General features: G+C 60.4%; 1 protein-coding gene across 8 annotated transcripts in view; it reads right to left on the minus strand.

Moving 5' to 3' along the window:
* Nucleotides 1-610: 610 nt before the first annotated feature.
* BRF1 (BRF1 RNA polymerase III transcription initiation factor subunit) overlaps nt 611-12,674 on the minus strand; it is a 70,943-nt gene continuing 58,879 nt past the window's right edge. For 6 of the 8 annotated variants that reach the window (XM_023628561.2, XM_023628563.2, XM_070249196.1 and 3 more), the window contains 8 exons: nt 8,689-8,958; nt 7,163-7,224; nt 6,427-6,508; nt 6,232-6,287; nt 4,829-5,082; nt 3,335-3,386; nt 2,229-2,400; nt 611-1,695 (listed from right to left, as the gene is read on the minus strand). In XM_023628561.2, the coding sequence (XP_023484329.1) occupies nt 1,658-1,695; nt 2,229-2,400; nt 3,335-3,386; nt 4,829-5,082; nt 6,232-6,287; nt 6,427-6,508; nt 7,163-7,224; nt 8,689-8,958 (986 nt within the window). In that variant the 3' untranslated portion in view covers nt 611-1,657. The remainder of the gene's footprint in view (nt 1,696-2,228; nt 2,401-3,334; nt 3,387-4,828; nt 5,083-6,231; nt 6,288-6,426; nt 6,509-7,162; nt 7,225-8,688; nt 8,959-12,674) is intronic. The other 2 variants (XM_023628562.2, XM_070249195.1) reach the window with 1 other exon arrangement.

Consider the following 12,674-nt stretch of genomic DNA (forward strand, 5'->3'; position numbering starts at 1 on the left):
ATCCCCTCTGGGAAGCTCAGCCAGGAGAGGAGCTGCTGCTCCTGCAGAACAACACACTCCCCACACCTGTCGACTCCCCCCATTTCCTCGGGGGTGCCCAGGAACCCCTTCTCTCCCAGCTGAGTGGAAGCACTCCCCGGGCAGCTCTCACTGGGGAAGAAGACTCCTCTGGCCTCCCCTCCACCTGCCCCCTCCCCATCACCCTGCTCTGGCCCACTGTCTGCTCCCTGCGTGGCACAGCAAGCACCCCCAGCCCCAAGAGCCTTGGGGCTCCTTTAAGAGCTGCCACAGCCAGACCCTCACCTGCCCTGGGACCCCAGGAGGGGCCCAGCACCAGGACAGCCCGTGCCTGGACAACGGGGATGCGTACTTCCTACAAACAGGGCTAGTGCTGGTGAAGTGAGAACAGACGGCTGTGAGAACATGCTGAGCTGGGTTCCCCATCATGATCCGACAACAGGACCGGGTGCACGGAGCTTGGAGGCTGGCAGGAGGCTGGAGTCCAGCCTGCCCGCCATTCACCACCCCGAGAGCAGCACCCTGCTGGGCCTCACTCCTCCTGGGCAGCCATGGAGCCAGACGCAGAAACACAGACCACAGCCTCAGTGAGTTTCTGCTCAAGTAACAGATCTTTGTTTCATCCAACCCACCCCTCCACTCCACACTTCCAAGAGCCCCAGGGTGCAGGCAGATGGGCACAGCCACGGGACCTCAGAATATCCCGCCTGCAGACCGCTTTGCTCTGCGAGGGGCTCTGGCGCCAGGAAGGCAGGGTGGTATGGCTCTGCCACTGGGGTCATCCTCTCCTGGGGGCGGGGTGGAGGCAAGGCGGGAGCCTTGAGGGGCAGAAGTGCCTGTCCTGCCCCCGGCCATGCCCAGAGCAGCAGTGCCGAAGGTAAGACCCTGAAAATGGGCCCTGGGCCTTGCAAGGATGAGGCCTGGCCCCCAGAATGGCTCAGGGCGGCAGGAACCATCCAGAGCAGGGCGGCTCAGACAGGAAGCATCCGCAGCTCTCCACCGGGCTCAGCTGCCGGCATCGCCCAGCACAGCTGTGCGCACGGGCACAGAAGAGCCGGCTGGTCGTGAGACTGCTGAGTGATGCTGAACCAACTCAAGTCACTGGTGGGCCAGACTGGGGCCAGGCAGCCTGTGGACTCCAGCGCCCAGGGGGCAGAAGGGAGGCTGGAGGTCTGGCTGGACCAGCAGAGGGAGGGGCTGGACGCAAAGTGCTTCTCAAGGGGAGGGTGCAGGGCACTGGCTCCACAAGGGGCAGAGAGGGGCCCTGGGCTGCCTGGTCCTCCACTCGCCTGGGACAAGCACTAGGCCTGTTTCCTTACATGGAAACACCACAGAGCCTGCCTGTGAGAGTTCTGGCACTGTGAGACCTGCATCTGACCTGACACGCAGACTGTCGGTCCAGCCCCTTCGCTGGGCAGAAACACTCCTGACACTGCTCAAAACGTGGTCCCAACAGCAAGTGCCACGGAGACCACGTATGGCCACGGATGAGGGCTGTGGACCAGAGAGCAATGCCCGTCTGGTCACCAAGAGTCTCAGCACTCGCGCCCATGGGCCCAGCCTAGAGGTGCTGCTGGATCCCTCCTGAGGCACCGGCAGGGTGTCCCACCAGGACGTCACCTGGCTGCGAGGTCACAGCTCAGTAGCCATCGTCATCATCACCATCACAGCCATAATCTGCAAAGCACAAAGGACAGTCATAGACGCCTGAGGAGAGCGGTGCAGTCAAGGGCCCAGGCACCCCCATAGGCTGCCCCCTTGAGGCTGCAAGGACAGCCCCCCAGGCCTCGGCGGCACAGGCCCACCACCGTCAACGAGGACTCCATTCTGGTTTCTTTATCCCTGCAGGTCCCTGGGGCCAGTGGCCTGGTATGCATGTTGCGGGGGGCCTGGTGCCTCGCTGAGAGTCCATATGAGCAGTGCACAGGGGGGCCCCCACTTCTACTGGCAGGCAGCCTTCCCGCCAAGCCCTCACTGCAGGCAGGGCTGGCCGCCTCCTCCCAGCATGCCGGAGGACTTCAAAACGGATATGGCCAATTTATAAAGCGTCCTCGCCCACATTTCCTCCCCGGGTGAAAGAGAGATCACCTTGAAGCCAACAGCCCAAGTTCAGGATCGTCAGGGGCTGACGGCTCGTGCTTTTCTCGGGGAGCCCCCTCCGCCCTGCCCAGCGCCTGTGTCAGCCTTGCCAGCCATGCAGAGCCCCTCACCGTTGCCGCCCATCATCTGCAGGGCGCTGACGCACGGCTCCCCGTCCTCCTCGTCAGGGTCCTCCTCCTCAGGCTCCTCCTCGGGGTGGTAGGACACAGGTCCGCTCTCTACCACGACCACCGCAGGCCTGGCAGGCTCAGCTCCCGCAAGAGGGGAGCTCGGGAGCAAGGCCTGTGGGCGAATGAGGGGGACAGGCTCTGAGACAGCTCGCCAGGCTGGGGCGTGGGGCATGGCCCCTGACGACCACAGAGGAACATGCCCGCCGTGGCAACCACAGAGGAGCATGCCCACCGTGGTAGCCCAGCACTCAAGCTGTTCAGCGTCAGCTGGCCTCCCAGAGGCCGTGGCGTGGGCTGCGACCCCCCAGCAGGCACACTTCCTGCCCTTCAAGAGCAGTCAGTGAGGACATTCCGAGCCCCTTGGCCTCCCAATCAGCCCCTCATCCTTGCCTCTCCCCTCGCCCCCTGCAGACTCAAGAGCCTCCAGAAAGCTATGCAAGTCCACCACAGGCCTTGCTGAGGGCAGACGGGCTTCCTGCCCGAGGATGAGCCTGGCGGCACAGCCATCTGGAAAGTCACGCTCAGGCCCACCCCCAGTGACCCCGATCTGTGTTCACCCCCAAGACCCCTTGGGTACCCTCCCTCACTGCTTCTCCTTCCTGCTTCCTGGGCCAGACCAGCGCCCCGCAATAAGGAGGGAAAAGCCCTGAACCCCCACCTGGGAGGGCCCGGAAGCAAGCCAAGGCTGCTATCCACAGTAGGATCCCCAGCACCAACCTGGCCAGAACCTGGACCTGGGCCTCGCTCCCCACAGAGGCTCTCCAATGGCCTGGGGCCTGGGCTGAAGGGGGCACAGCTCAACGTTGGCCTGTGCTGTCTGGTAGCCTCAGGCTCTGAGGCTCCCTGTGTAACAGATGCACCCCTGGGTACTTCCTCTGCCACCCCTGGGCCTCAGGATTCTCTCTGCCCGTGCCAGGCCAGTGCCAAGGCAGCAGGGGCGGCTAACGCTCCCTCCATCAGGACCCATCTTCTCAGCTCGCTTATAGACATCGTATCTGGAGTCTGCTGCTTCCTGAGGTCCCCAGCCTGGCTGTGTCACCACGTACCTCTCCCACAGCCACCTTCTTAGCTGGCTGTGTTGACACCATTGGCCTCAACCTGGAAGAAAGCAGAGCACGGTGCCCTCAGCCCAGAACGTCCCCATCGGTCAGGAAGAATGGGGCCCTGCCCAGATGTGGGTGCACACTCTCTGGTGGGGGCAAGGAGTAGGGAAAAGGGTAGGAGAGAAGAAGGGAAGGGCCTCACAGTACGTCTGTGAGCACTTGGAGAACACACTCCTCCCCTTGGCCCACAGCCCAGCCTGCCAGTGGGTCCCCAGCCAGCCAGTGGCCTGGTGGACCTGTCGCCGCCCAGTGGGCCACTGCCCCACCACCACTCATGCAAACCCACCTCTGGATCCAGCTGCCAAACCTCCCACAGCCTGGACAGCAAACACAGCACAGCCCAGGGGGACAACTGGACCCCAGAGATGTGGGCTCGCCGACACCACCTTCCCTCCAACAACCGCAGGCTGAGCTGGGTGGGGAGGGCACGTGAGGCCCAAGAGCCTAGGGCTCTGGTATATACAATAAGCAGAGCAGGGGACACTGGCACTGCTGGCTGCACCTGCCCCTCTGCCTGCCCCTGTGGGGACACTGCTGACAGGCCTGGGAGATGGGCGATGTGCCGCCTCACCCAAGCATGGTCCTGAGAGGAAGGAGACCCTGCGAGGCGTGCAGAGCACCCAAGGTCTCAGGGTCCCCTGGCTGCCTCCCATGGTCTGGGAGTCCACACGGTACCCATCGAGTGACCCCAGAGTGAGGAGCAGACAGGTTCAGGGCGCATGGCCCTGCCCTAGGAGGGTAGGGCAGACCACTCGCAGTGCCCGCTTCTGAGCCCGTCAGAGGAACATCTGGACACACTTCTCAGATAAGTCACGACTAAAAATGGCAACAAAACAGAAAATAAGGGCGGGCTGGGTAGGAGTGCAGCATCACAGCAACGCACCATCCCTCCCCTCCAGGTGACCCGCACATTCCCGCAGCATCCTGTGAGGCTGAGCGCCAGCCTCTCCCCATGGCTGGGGCCACAGTGACTAGCTGCAGGGGTGGCAGACACTGTCAGGGCCCAGGGTGTGAGCTGGCAGCCGCCTGACAGCAGGCCATGGCACAGGAGGCCCTGGCCAGCCCCGCCAGGGGTGCACACCTCACTTGCCCCCCGTGCTGCCACTGGTGGCTTGCTCTCACTTCCCTGCCCCTCGGCCTCAGGAGAGAGAGCAGTGCAGCCAGGGAGGGGGCACTGGGGACCCTCCCAGGAGAGCAGGCCCTGGCTGGAGCACAGGCCTGGCCCGCCTGCTCCTTGAGACAGAACAGACCCTGACGCTGCAGGGCCTCCAAGGGCTGGAACCCACTCCTCAGCTCCCAGCCCTGCACATGAAGGTGAGCCACGGGCAGCGGGGGCCACGCTGGATACCAACACTGGTTCCCAGCATGTGGGGGGCAGACACCCGGCAGCCTCCTCCGCCTGCTCTGGGCTCCTGCCCAGCCCACCAGGCACAGTACCTTTTCCCCACGCTGGCCACGGGGTCAGCCCCGCTCCTGCTGGCCGGCGTTTTCCTCCGTGACAGTTTCCTGGCACTGGCCCTGTCCTCCGGCCGCACGTCCTCCCTCTGCAGGCCCCCGCCCTTGCTGTTGAGGTCCCGTAGCACACTGTAGTTGATCTTGCTGGAGATTTTCTTCTGCTCCAGCATCTTCTCGATGGCCTCCCCGGCCGTGCTGGCCTGGATTGGTTCCCGCCGTTTGCAAGACTTCTTGGGCTTGATGGAAACACAGGAGTTAGCCTCCTGTGGGTCTCGGCACCTGCAAACCTGCTAGGGGCCAGGCAGGATGCGGGAGCGGGGCCAGCAGACTCCAGGGAAAGCCCCTGTGAAGGGGGCAGGGAAGGGGGCTCAGCCATCAGGGTCTATGGGGACCCCCACCCCCAGGGAGCCAAGGTGTACGGGGTCCTGGCCCAGCCCTTCCCGGGGGCCACTGATGAGGGAAGCTAGCCTGGGCCGGCCCCAGCCTTGCCCTGCCCAGTGAGCAGGGCTCCCAGGCAGCCCTGCCATCAGCAGGGAGCAGGTCCCTAGGGCATGGGGCTAGCCTAGTGCCAGAGGGCCGCCAGACAGTGACAGCTACAAACTGCCCACAAGCCCACCACGTGGGCCCCCGGCTGTGCTGGGCCCTGGGCCACGAGAACAGGGCAGAGCAGCGTGCTCCCTGTGCCCAGGATCCATCACCCAGCAGGGTGCGACGTTCCCTGGACCTCATCCTGGGCGCCGGAGCTGCAAACCACCTAGAGGAGCCCACCCTGGGCCTGCCACCTCCTCTCCTGCCTGCCAACCTTCCCACACGGCCCCCCTCGTGGGGCAGTAACACGGATCATACTGCTGGGGGTCTAAAGCCCAGCCCTGAGCTCAGGCCTCCTGCCAGCCTCCTCCCCTCCCAGGCCCAGGGAGGCCCTCAAGCAGAACTTCCAGATCATCGAGACGACCTGGCCCCTGCTCCTTCTCTGTTTCTGCTCAGTCAGGGGCTCAACTACTCCCCACTGTGGCCCCACGGTCAGACATCACAGCCCAACCACGCAAGAGCTGCTGAGCCACGTCACTGTGAGCACCCGCAGGACGAGGAAGACATGACAAGCAGGCTTTCCTGGTCACGGGGGTGGGCCGGGGCCCGGTGAGGCTGGGCAGGCCTCTTTTCCTGATTACGACTCAAGCCCAAGGCACTCGGCACAAGCCTTGAGTCCCGACCCGGCCCGCCTAGGTGCCCTCCACGAGCTGGATGGGGCGTCCGTCCACGGAGGCACAACAGCACAGGACTGGGCAGCCAGCGACGCAGCTCGGGGACCAGAGTGCACCCCACCGCCTGCATGGCCACTTGGGGTGGGGAAAGGCAGGTCTCCATGCGCACTGAGCGCACCCTACCTTGTGCTCCTTGTAGATGCCGAGCTCCTTCTCCTTTGCTATTCTTGCTTCTTTTTCTGAAAGGCCCACGAGTGTCAAGATCACTGAGGGCCCCAGGCTAGGTGGGCAGACGGGCAGGTGAGCAGGCGGGTGGGAGGGCGGGCGAGCAGGCGAGCAGGCAGACGATGGGCAGGCAAGCAGGCGGGCAGTGCTTACCCCTCTGCTCGCGCAGGTACTCAGCGTTCTCGCGCATCCATAGCTCGGCCTTCACACGGGCTTCTGCCTCATTCAGGATATACTGGGGCAGAGCACAGCGTCACACTCAGAGGGCACAATCCTTCCCCTTCACGTAAACTGGTCAGGGAGCAGGCCTCTGACCCAGGGGGACACATGTGGAGACTGGGCTAATGGCTCGTCATCGAGAGCACATGCGGGACACCTGTCATCCTCCAACTTTTCCAACGCCAGCCTCGGGGTCTGTTAACGGGCCCTGCCATGTCCCCTAGCCCCACAGCAGCTCACAAGCCTCACGGGCACAGGAGCCGGGCCCGCCAGAGTGCAGGGACACGGGTCCCGAGAAGAGACTGAGCTGAGGGTGCAAGAAGCAGACTTAGGAACAAGCGTGTGGTCTCAGGTGCCGTGTGACGATGAAATCAGGGGATAGACTTCTTGCCTAAGGGGTACAAGCGCCGCTGGACACAGTGCTGAGCCTGCAGGCCCACAGCCTGGGATCTGGAGTGTGTGGCACACTTGGGGTCAGTGGGCGTCCCCATGACGAGACGCTCAATCAGACTGATCCAGGCGCAACTGGCGTTGGCCAGCACAGGCCGTCCATCCCCCAAGGCTGCAATGGCCCAGTGCAGGCTTGGGGCCCTCTGACAGGGGCCTGGGCAAGGAGACCACAGACCCTGGCCAGCCCTGAGAGGGGCGCACAGAGCAGGCAGTCACTTACCCTGTCGATCTCCAGGTCATCGATGCCGCTGAGGTCCAGTTCGCCATCCCCAGAAGCATCTTCTAGAGGGAAGGACAGCATCAGCGTCATATAGAGTGGACTTCTGGTTAACAAGTACAAACATCACCTGGGGCCTCAGGACTCAGGGGTTGTCACAAGGCTTCCAGAAACCCACTCCCCTCACCACCAGTGGGTGCTGGCACTGTGCTCTGCATGCCCACAGGGAATGGGGCTTACATCCCCCCAATACGTGGAGGAAGCAGGATGCTAATCTGGAGCGGCAGAGAAAATCCCCCAGTCCCAGTCTCTCCTGTCCTGAAGGAGCTTTTCCAGATCAGGAGAGGGCAGGTCATCCAGTTCTCTGCTCAACAAGCCCAGGAGAGAGGCCCTGGAGCCTTCGGTGATAATACGCAGGACAACCCCAAAACCTGTCGGCCACTGCCTTCCTGCCCCAGCTGAGTCAAAAGCACAACCTGCACAGACCAGAAATGGGCGCAGCCCCTCCTCTCCACTGGCACTCATCACCCGAAGGTCCTCTGCCAAGTCCTGGGATTCCCGTCACACACAGCAGGCCATCTGTGAAGCTCTCCTGCCATGCCAGCGCTCCCCTGGTGCTCAGACACACCCCTTGCGCCCCTCTGTGCTCTGCCTCACTTCACTCGCTCACTCAGCTCCAGCCAAAATGTCCTCCTCCTGCTCCAGCGTCATAGCGCCCGGCTGTCTTGAGGCCTTTGCATGTGCCCTCTGCCCATGCTCTGCAGGACATGCGTGAGCCCACATGGCAGCCCTTCATGGTCTAACCTGCCTGTGCTTAGCTGATAGGCTGTGTCCATGTCACTGTCCCTCTCCTCTCCAGACCACCACCCCAGGGCAGGCACACAGCTGCCCACTGCTATGCCTGACAGGGCATGTGACCAACATCTGAGCAGCCGAACGGCATCTCTGAGCGGCATCCACCTCACAGAGGCTCCTCACACACAGAGGCCACACCCTCGGTGCATGGAGAGGAGGCGGGGCCTGTGCTCTGCAGTGGGGACACCCAGGGAGCCCATCCTGGCAGAGAACCAGGACCTGCTCCTGGGAGTGAAACGTGATGGAACCAAATCCGCCTTCTTCCCGAAACTGCCAGCATCCCAGGTCTTCCGCAGCCAGGGGGCAACAGCTGTTTCCTGCTCAGGTGCCTGTCACTGCCGCTGCTGGAGCTCAGCAAGTGCCGACCATCTAAGCAGCAGAGACTGTACCCTCAGCCAACGCTTCCCACTAGGTTAGCCGGCAGGGGCGGTCCAGAGATGGGGACGAGCCCTGCTGGCATCTAGGATGTCAGCACACGCCAGGTCACCGACTGCTCACACAGCCCTGCAGGGCGGGGCAGGCAGTGCCCCCCAAGCCCGTCCTACAAGGCGGCACCTTGAGGGCAGCACTTCCGCCTCGCACAGGTTGGGAGGAACGACCCAGACCTGGGAACCTCCATCTCGGCCTCAGCCCCCCAACCCCCACTGCACTCCTCCCAGGCGTGCGGCACTCACTGGGGTCACGGCTCTGGGAAGAGATGCACTCTCGGATGGAGTCTGAGATGCCCAGGCTGGCCGCCGTGGGCAATGGGCCCAGCAGGGACTCCAGGGCAGGAGGCCGGCTACCCGCCTCGGGGCTTCCTTCCGCCTCTGAGCTGCCAGGGTTGCCGCTGCCGAGGAGCTCCCGGTAAAAGTCCTTGTTCAGGTGGCTGGCAGCGGCCTCCAGCTCCTCGTCCTCCGCATCCTCCTCACCAAATAAGCTGGATGCAGTGTCCTCAACGGAGCCTAGGGACACAATTTCCCACAACACCTGTTAACCAGGCAGAAAGCCAGAGAGAGCCCGCTGCTTTTGTGGAGAGAAACACTTCTGCTCGGCTGCAAATGGCATTTACTGCACTTATTTAAACAACTGAGAATGAAAGAACCACCAAAAGATCTGCCTGGTCCCAGAGGTGCCCGACGCCCATGTGCCCAGAACAACCTCGGCCTCACCTCGCACTCCATGCAAACACTAACTCAGAATGGGCAGCAGGCTTCAACACATACCTAAAGGTGGAAGCATTTAGAAAAAAATAGGAGAAAATGTTTGTGATTTTGAATTAGGAAAAAACTTCTTAGATATGACACTAAAATCAGAATCATCCATAAAACAATGAGAAATTGGATTTCATTTCTCAATTTCAAAACTGAGAACTCTGTCCTTTGAAAGACACTGTTAAGAGAATAAAAGGACCACCCACAGAATTATTTGCAAATTACACATCTGATAAAGGATTTGTATCTACAATATATAAAAAACTCTCAAAACCCCACAAGAAGAAAACACACGACCTGATAAAGAATGGCAAAAAGATTCGAACAGAGACTTCAGGCAAGAAAACACAGGGACGTGAAATAAGCCCATGTCATCATGTCACCATGGAGATGCAGATGAAGCCATCTCGGGCCACCAATTCCCACCTAGGGAAGGGACAGCATGTGACGTCCCACACAACCCAATTCCACTCGTCAGTATTCACCCAGGAGGAAAGGAAATGAACGTCCACGTGAAGACTTGTATGTGGGTGTGCACAGCGGTCTGTGTGCAAGAGTCCCAAACTGGAAGCAATCCCACAGCCTAGGACCCAGCGGTGGGCGAGCGACCACCACTCCACCAGGGCGAACTTCTGACACCGACTCAGAACAGTCACACGGAGTGAAAACGCCCCAGGGACCCACGAGCACACACCATGTGATCCCATTTACATAAGATTCGAGAATATACGACTAATTTTGGTGTGGAAATTAATAAAAGAAACTTTAATTAAACTAGAGTCAGCAAGGCCTGTAGGGGGAGCTCTCCGCCCCATCTCAAGCAGTTAATTACAGCGAACAGGAAGAGCCCAATAACCCAGCAACCACCCAGCCAATGAGAAACACCACAGCCCAGCCAATGAGAAACGCCTCAGCCCAGCCAATGAGAAACGCCACAGCCCAGCCCATGAGAAACGCCTCAGCCCAGCCCATGAGAAACGCCACAGCCCAGCCAATGAGAAACGCCTCAGCCCAGCCAATGAGAAACGCCTCAGCCCAGCCAATGAGAAACGCCTCAGCTCAGCCAATGAGAAACGCCTCAGCCCAGCCAATGAGAAACGCCTCAGCCCAGCCCATGAGAAACGCCTCAGCCCAGCCCATGAGAAACGCCTCAGCCCAGCCAATGAGAAACGCCTCAGCCCAGCCAATGAGAAACGCCTCAGCCCAGCCAATGAGAAACGCCTCAGCCCAGCCCATGAGAAACGCCTCAGCCCAGCCCATGAGAAACGCCTCAGCCCAGCCAATGAGAAACGCCTCAGCCCAGACAATGAGAAACGCCACAGCCCAGCCAATGAGAAACGCCTCAGCCCAGACAATGAGAAACGCCTCAGCCCAGCCAATGAGAAACGCCTCAGCCCAGCCAATGAGAAATGCCTCAGCCCAGCCAATGAGAAACGCCACAGCCCAGCCCATGAGAAACGCCTCAGCCCAGACAATGAGAAACGCCTCAGCCCAGCCAATGAGAAACGCCTCAGCCCAGCCACTGAGAAACGCCACAGCCCAGCCCATGAGAAGGCGGTGCTGCCCTGAACTGCTACTTTCCTCCAAAGGCCTTTCCATCAAAACAGCCCCTCCCTGCTCCCCCTTTTCTCTATAAAAGCACCTCCCTCCTCATTCCCTGCCTTGCCATAGGTCGTGCATCCGCAATTGTGATTCTTTTGGCTATCCCTGCATAAGCTCATTTTGAGATAAAATAGCAGGCGAATTTGCTTTTTAAGGTGACACTAGTCACAGAAGGCACCTCAGTGGTTGCCTGGGGACAGGGCAGGCGGGAGGACACTTTCAGGGGTGATGCATATGTCTGCTATCTTGATCGTAATGATGGTGTCACAGGCGTACACATATGTCAAAACTCACCAAATGCTGCATTTTAGATATGTGCAGTTTACTGTACGTCAACAATATCTTAATAAAGTTAATAAACAGTCATCCAAACACTTAATTTTAATAAAGAGTACCGTACAAAATCTTACTACAGTTTTAAGTTTCTTTCTTTTAAATGTGTTAGGAAGTACACGGTTAGCACTGAATGCCGTAAGACGGGCTTGAGAAATGTTTTCCTGGGGGAAAAAAACATTAGATTCTCCAAGAGCAGGAAACCCCCGTGGAGTGATGATCCTTCTCGACAAATCAAGTGGATCTCCGCCCCGAGGTCCCGGGCACCCCAGCCTGAGGTGAACAGGCCCGGGCCTTGGTCACCAGGTGCCCTAGACATTAGCACTCCCATCCTGCTGGCTGAGCCCTAGAATTTAGCACATCCAGAGTCCAACCAACTCCCCCCGCTTCATCACCTCCACCAGGCCGGCCTCAGGCCATTCACCTCCCAGCCCAGCTCTCACTCCTACAATCAACGCTCCCCTTAAACCTGAGTCAGACCATGTCCCTCCTCTGCTCAGGCCCTCCTGGGGCTGCCACTGTGCCCCACGTGAAAACCACAGTTCTGCATGGCCCATACAGCCTGACCCAGGACGCCCCAGGCCATGGCTGGCAGTTCTCCCACTGGCCATGCCAGACTCCCTGCTGTGCCCCACCCAGGCTGGCCTGGGCACTTGTCAGGTTCTCGGCCTGGAACATGCACCACCCCCAAACCACATGCACGGCTCCCTGACTCTTTCAGGCCTTTCCTGAAACATGGTCCTCTCTGGCCCCTTTCCATCGTATGCAGCTGCACCATGGAGCCCACTTCATTACCATGTGTGTGTCGCTGACGTCCCCACAGGAGGGCCAGCAGTGGGAGGACAGCAGTCTCTGTCCGCTTTGTCCGCCGCAGGGTCCCAGAGCCTGGTACTCTGGGTGCACACAGCACATCCCTCTGAGGGAGGGCTCCCATTCAGTTCCTCACCCAGCCCATCTCTTCCTCTATCTCTCCTCTAAGCACTTCCAGCCCCACCCCAGCACCTCCACCAGGAACTGGACCACAGTCCTGCACCAGCCCGCCTCCCTTCTCCCTCTGGCGGCAGGGAAACACACAGAGGAAAGGGAACACCGGAGCCATGTTCCCTCCAGGCAGGCCATCCTGGGACTCCGGGCTGCGAGGTTCAAGGATGGGGTTCAGGAGGAGGAGATTTGAGGAGCAGCCCCACAACCCAAGGCGGGCCAGACCCATTCTGCTTAATCCCGAGCTCAGCACCAGACAGGCGGGAGGGGCAGGATGGGATGAAATACCCACTATCCTAACAATGCAGAAACGGTCTGGATAACCACACTGGAGTGGGCATGGATGAGGGACACGTCCCCAACAGTCTCACTGGGAGGGGAAGCATGTGAGAAGCTCAAACTGGAGCAGGAGGCGGGGTGGCCCCTGGACAGCACCAGACAGCCGTGGCCAACAATAACTTACAGCCAGGCCGGGTAGAAAGAGCCTGTTTTCTCTCAGCCAGGGCAAGAGCAGGCAGGCACTGCCTGAGAAACAGAGCACTGAAAGAAAT

Source organism: Equus caballus, chromosome 24 (genome assembly GCF_041296265.1).
Source record: "Equus caballus isolate H_3958 breed thoroughbred chromosome 24, TB-T2T, whole genome shotgun sequence".
NCBI lineage: Eukaryota > Metazoa > Chordata > Mammalia > Perissodactyla > Equidae > Equus > Equus caballus.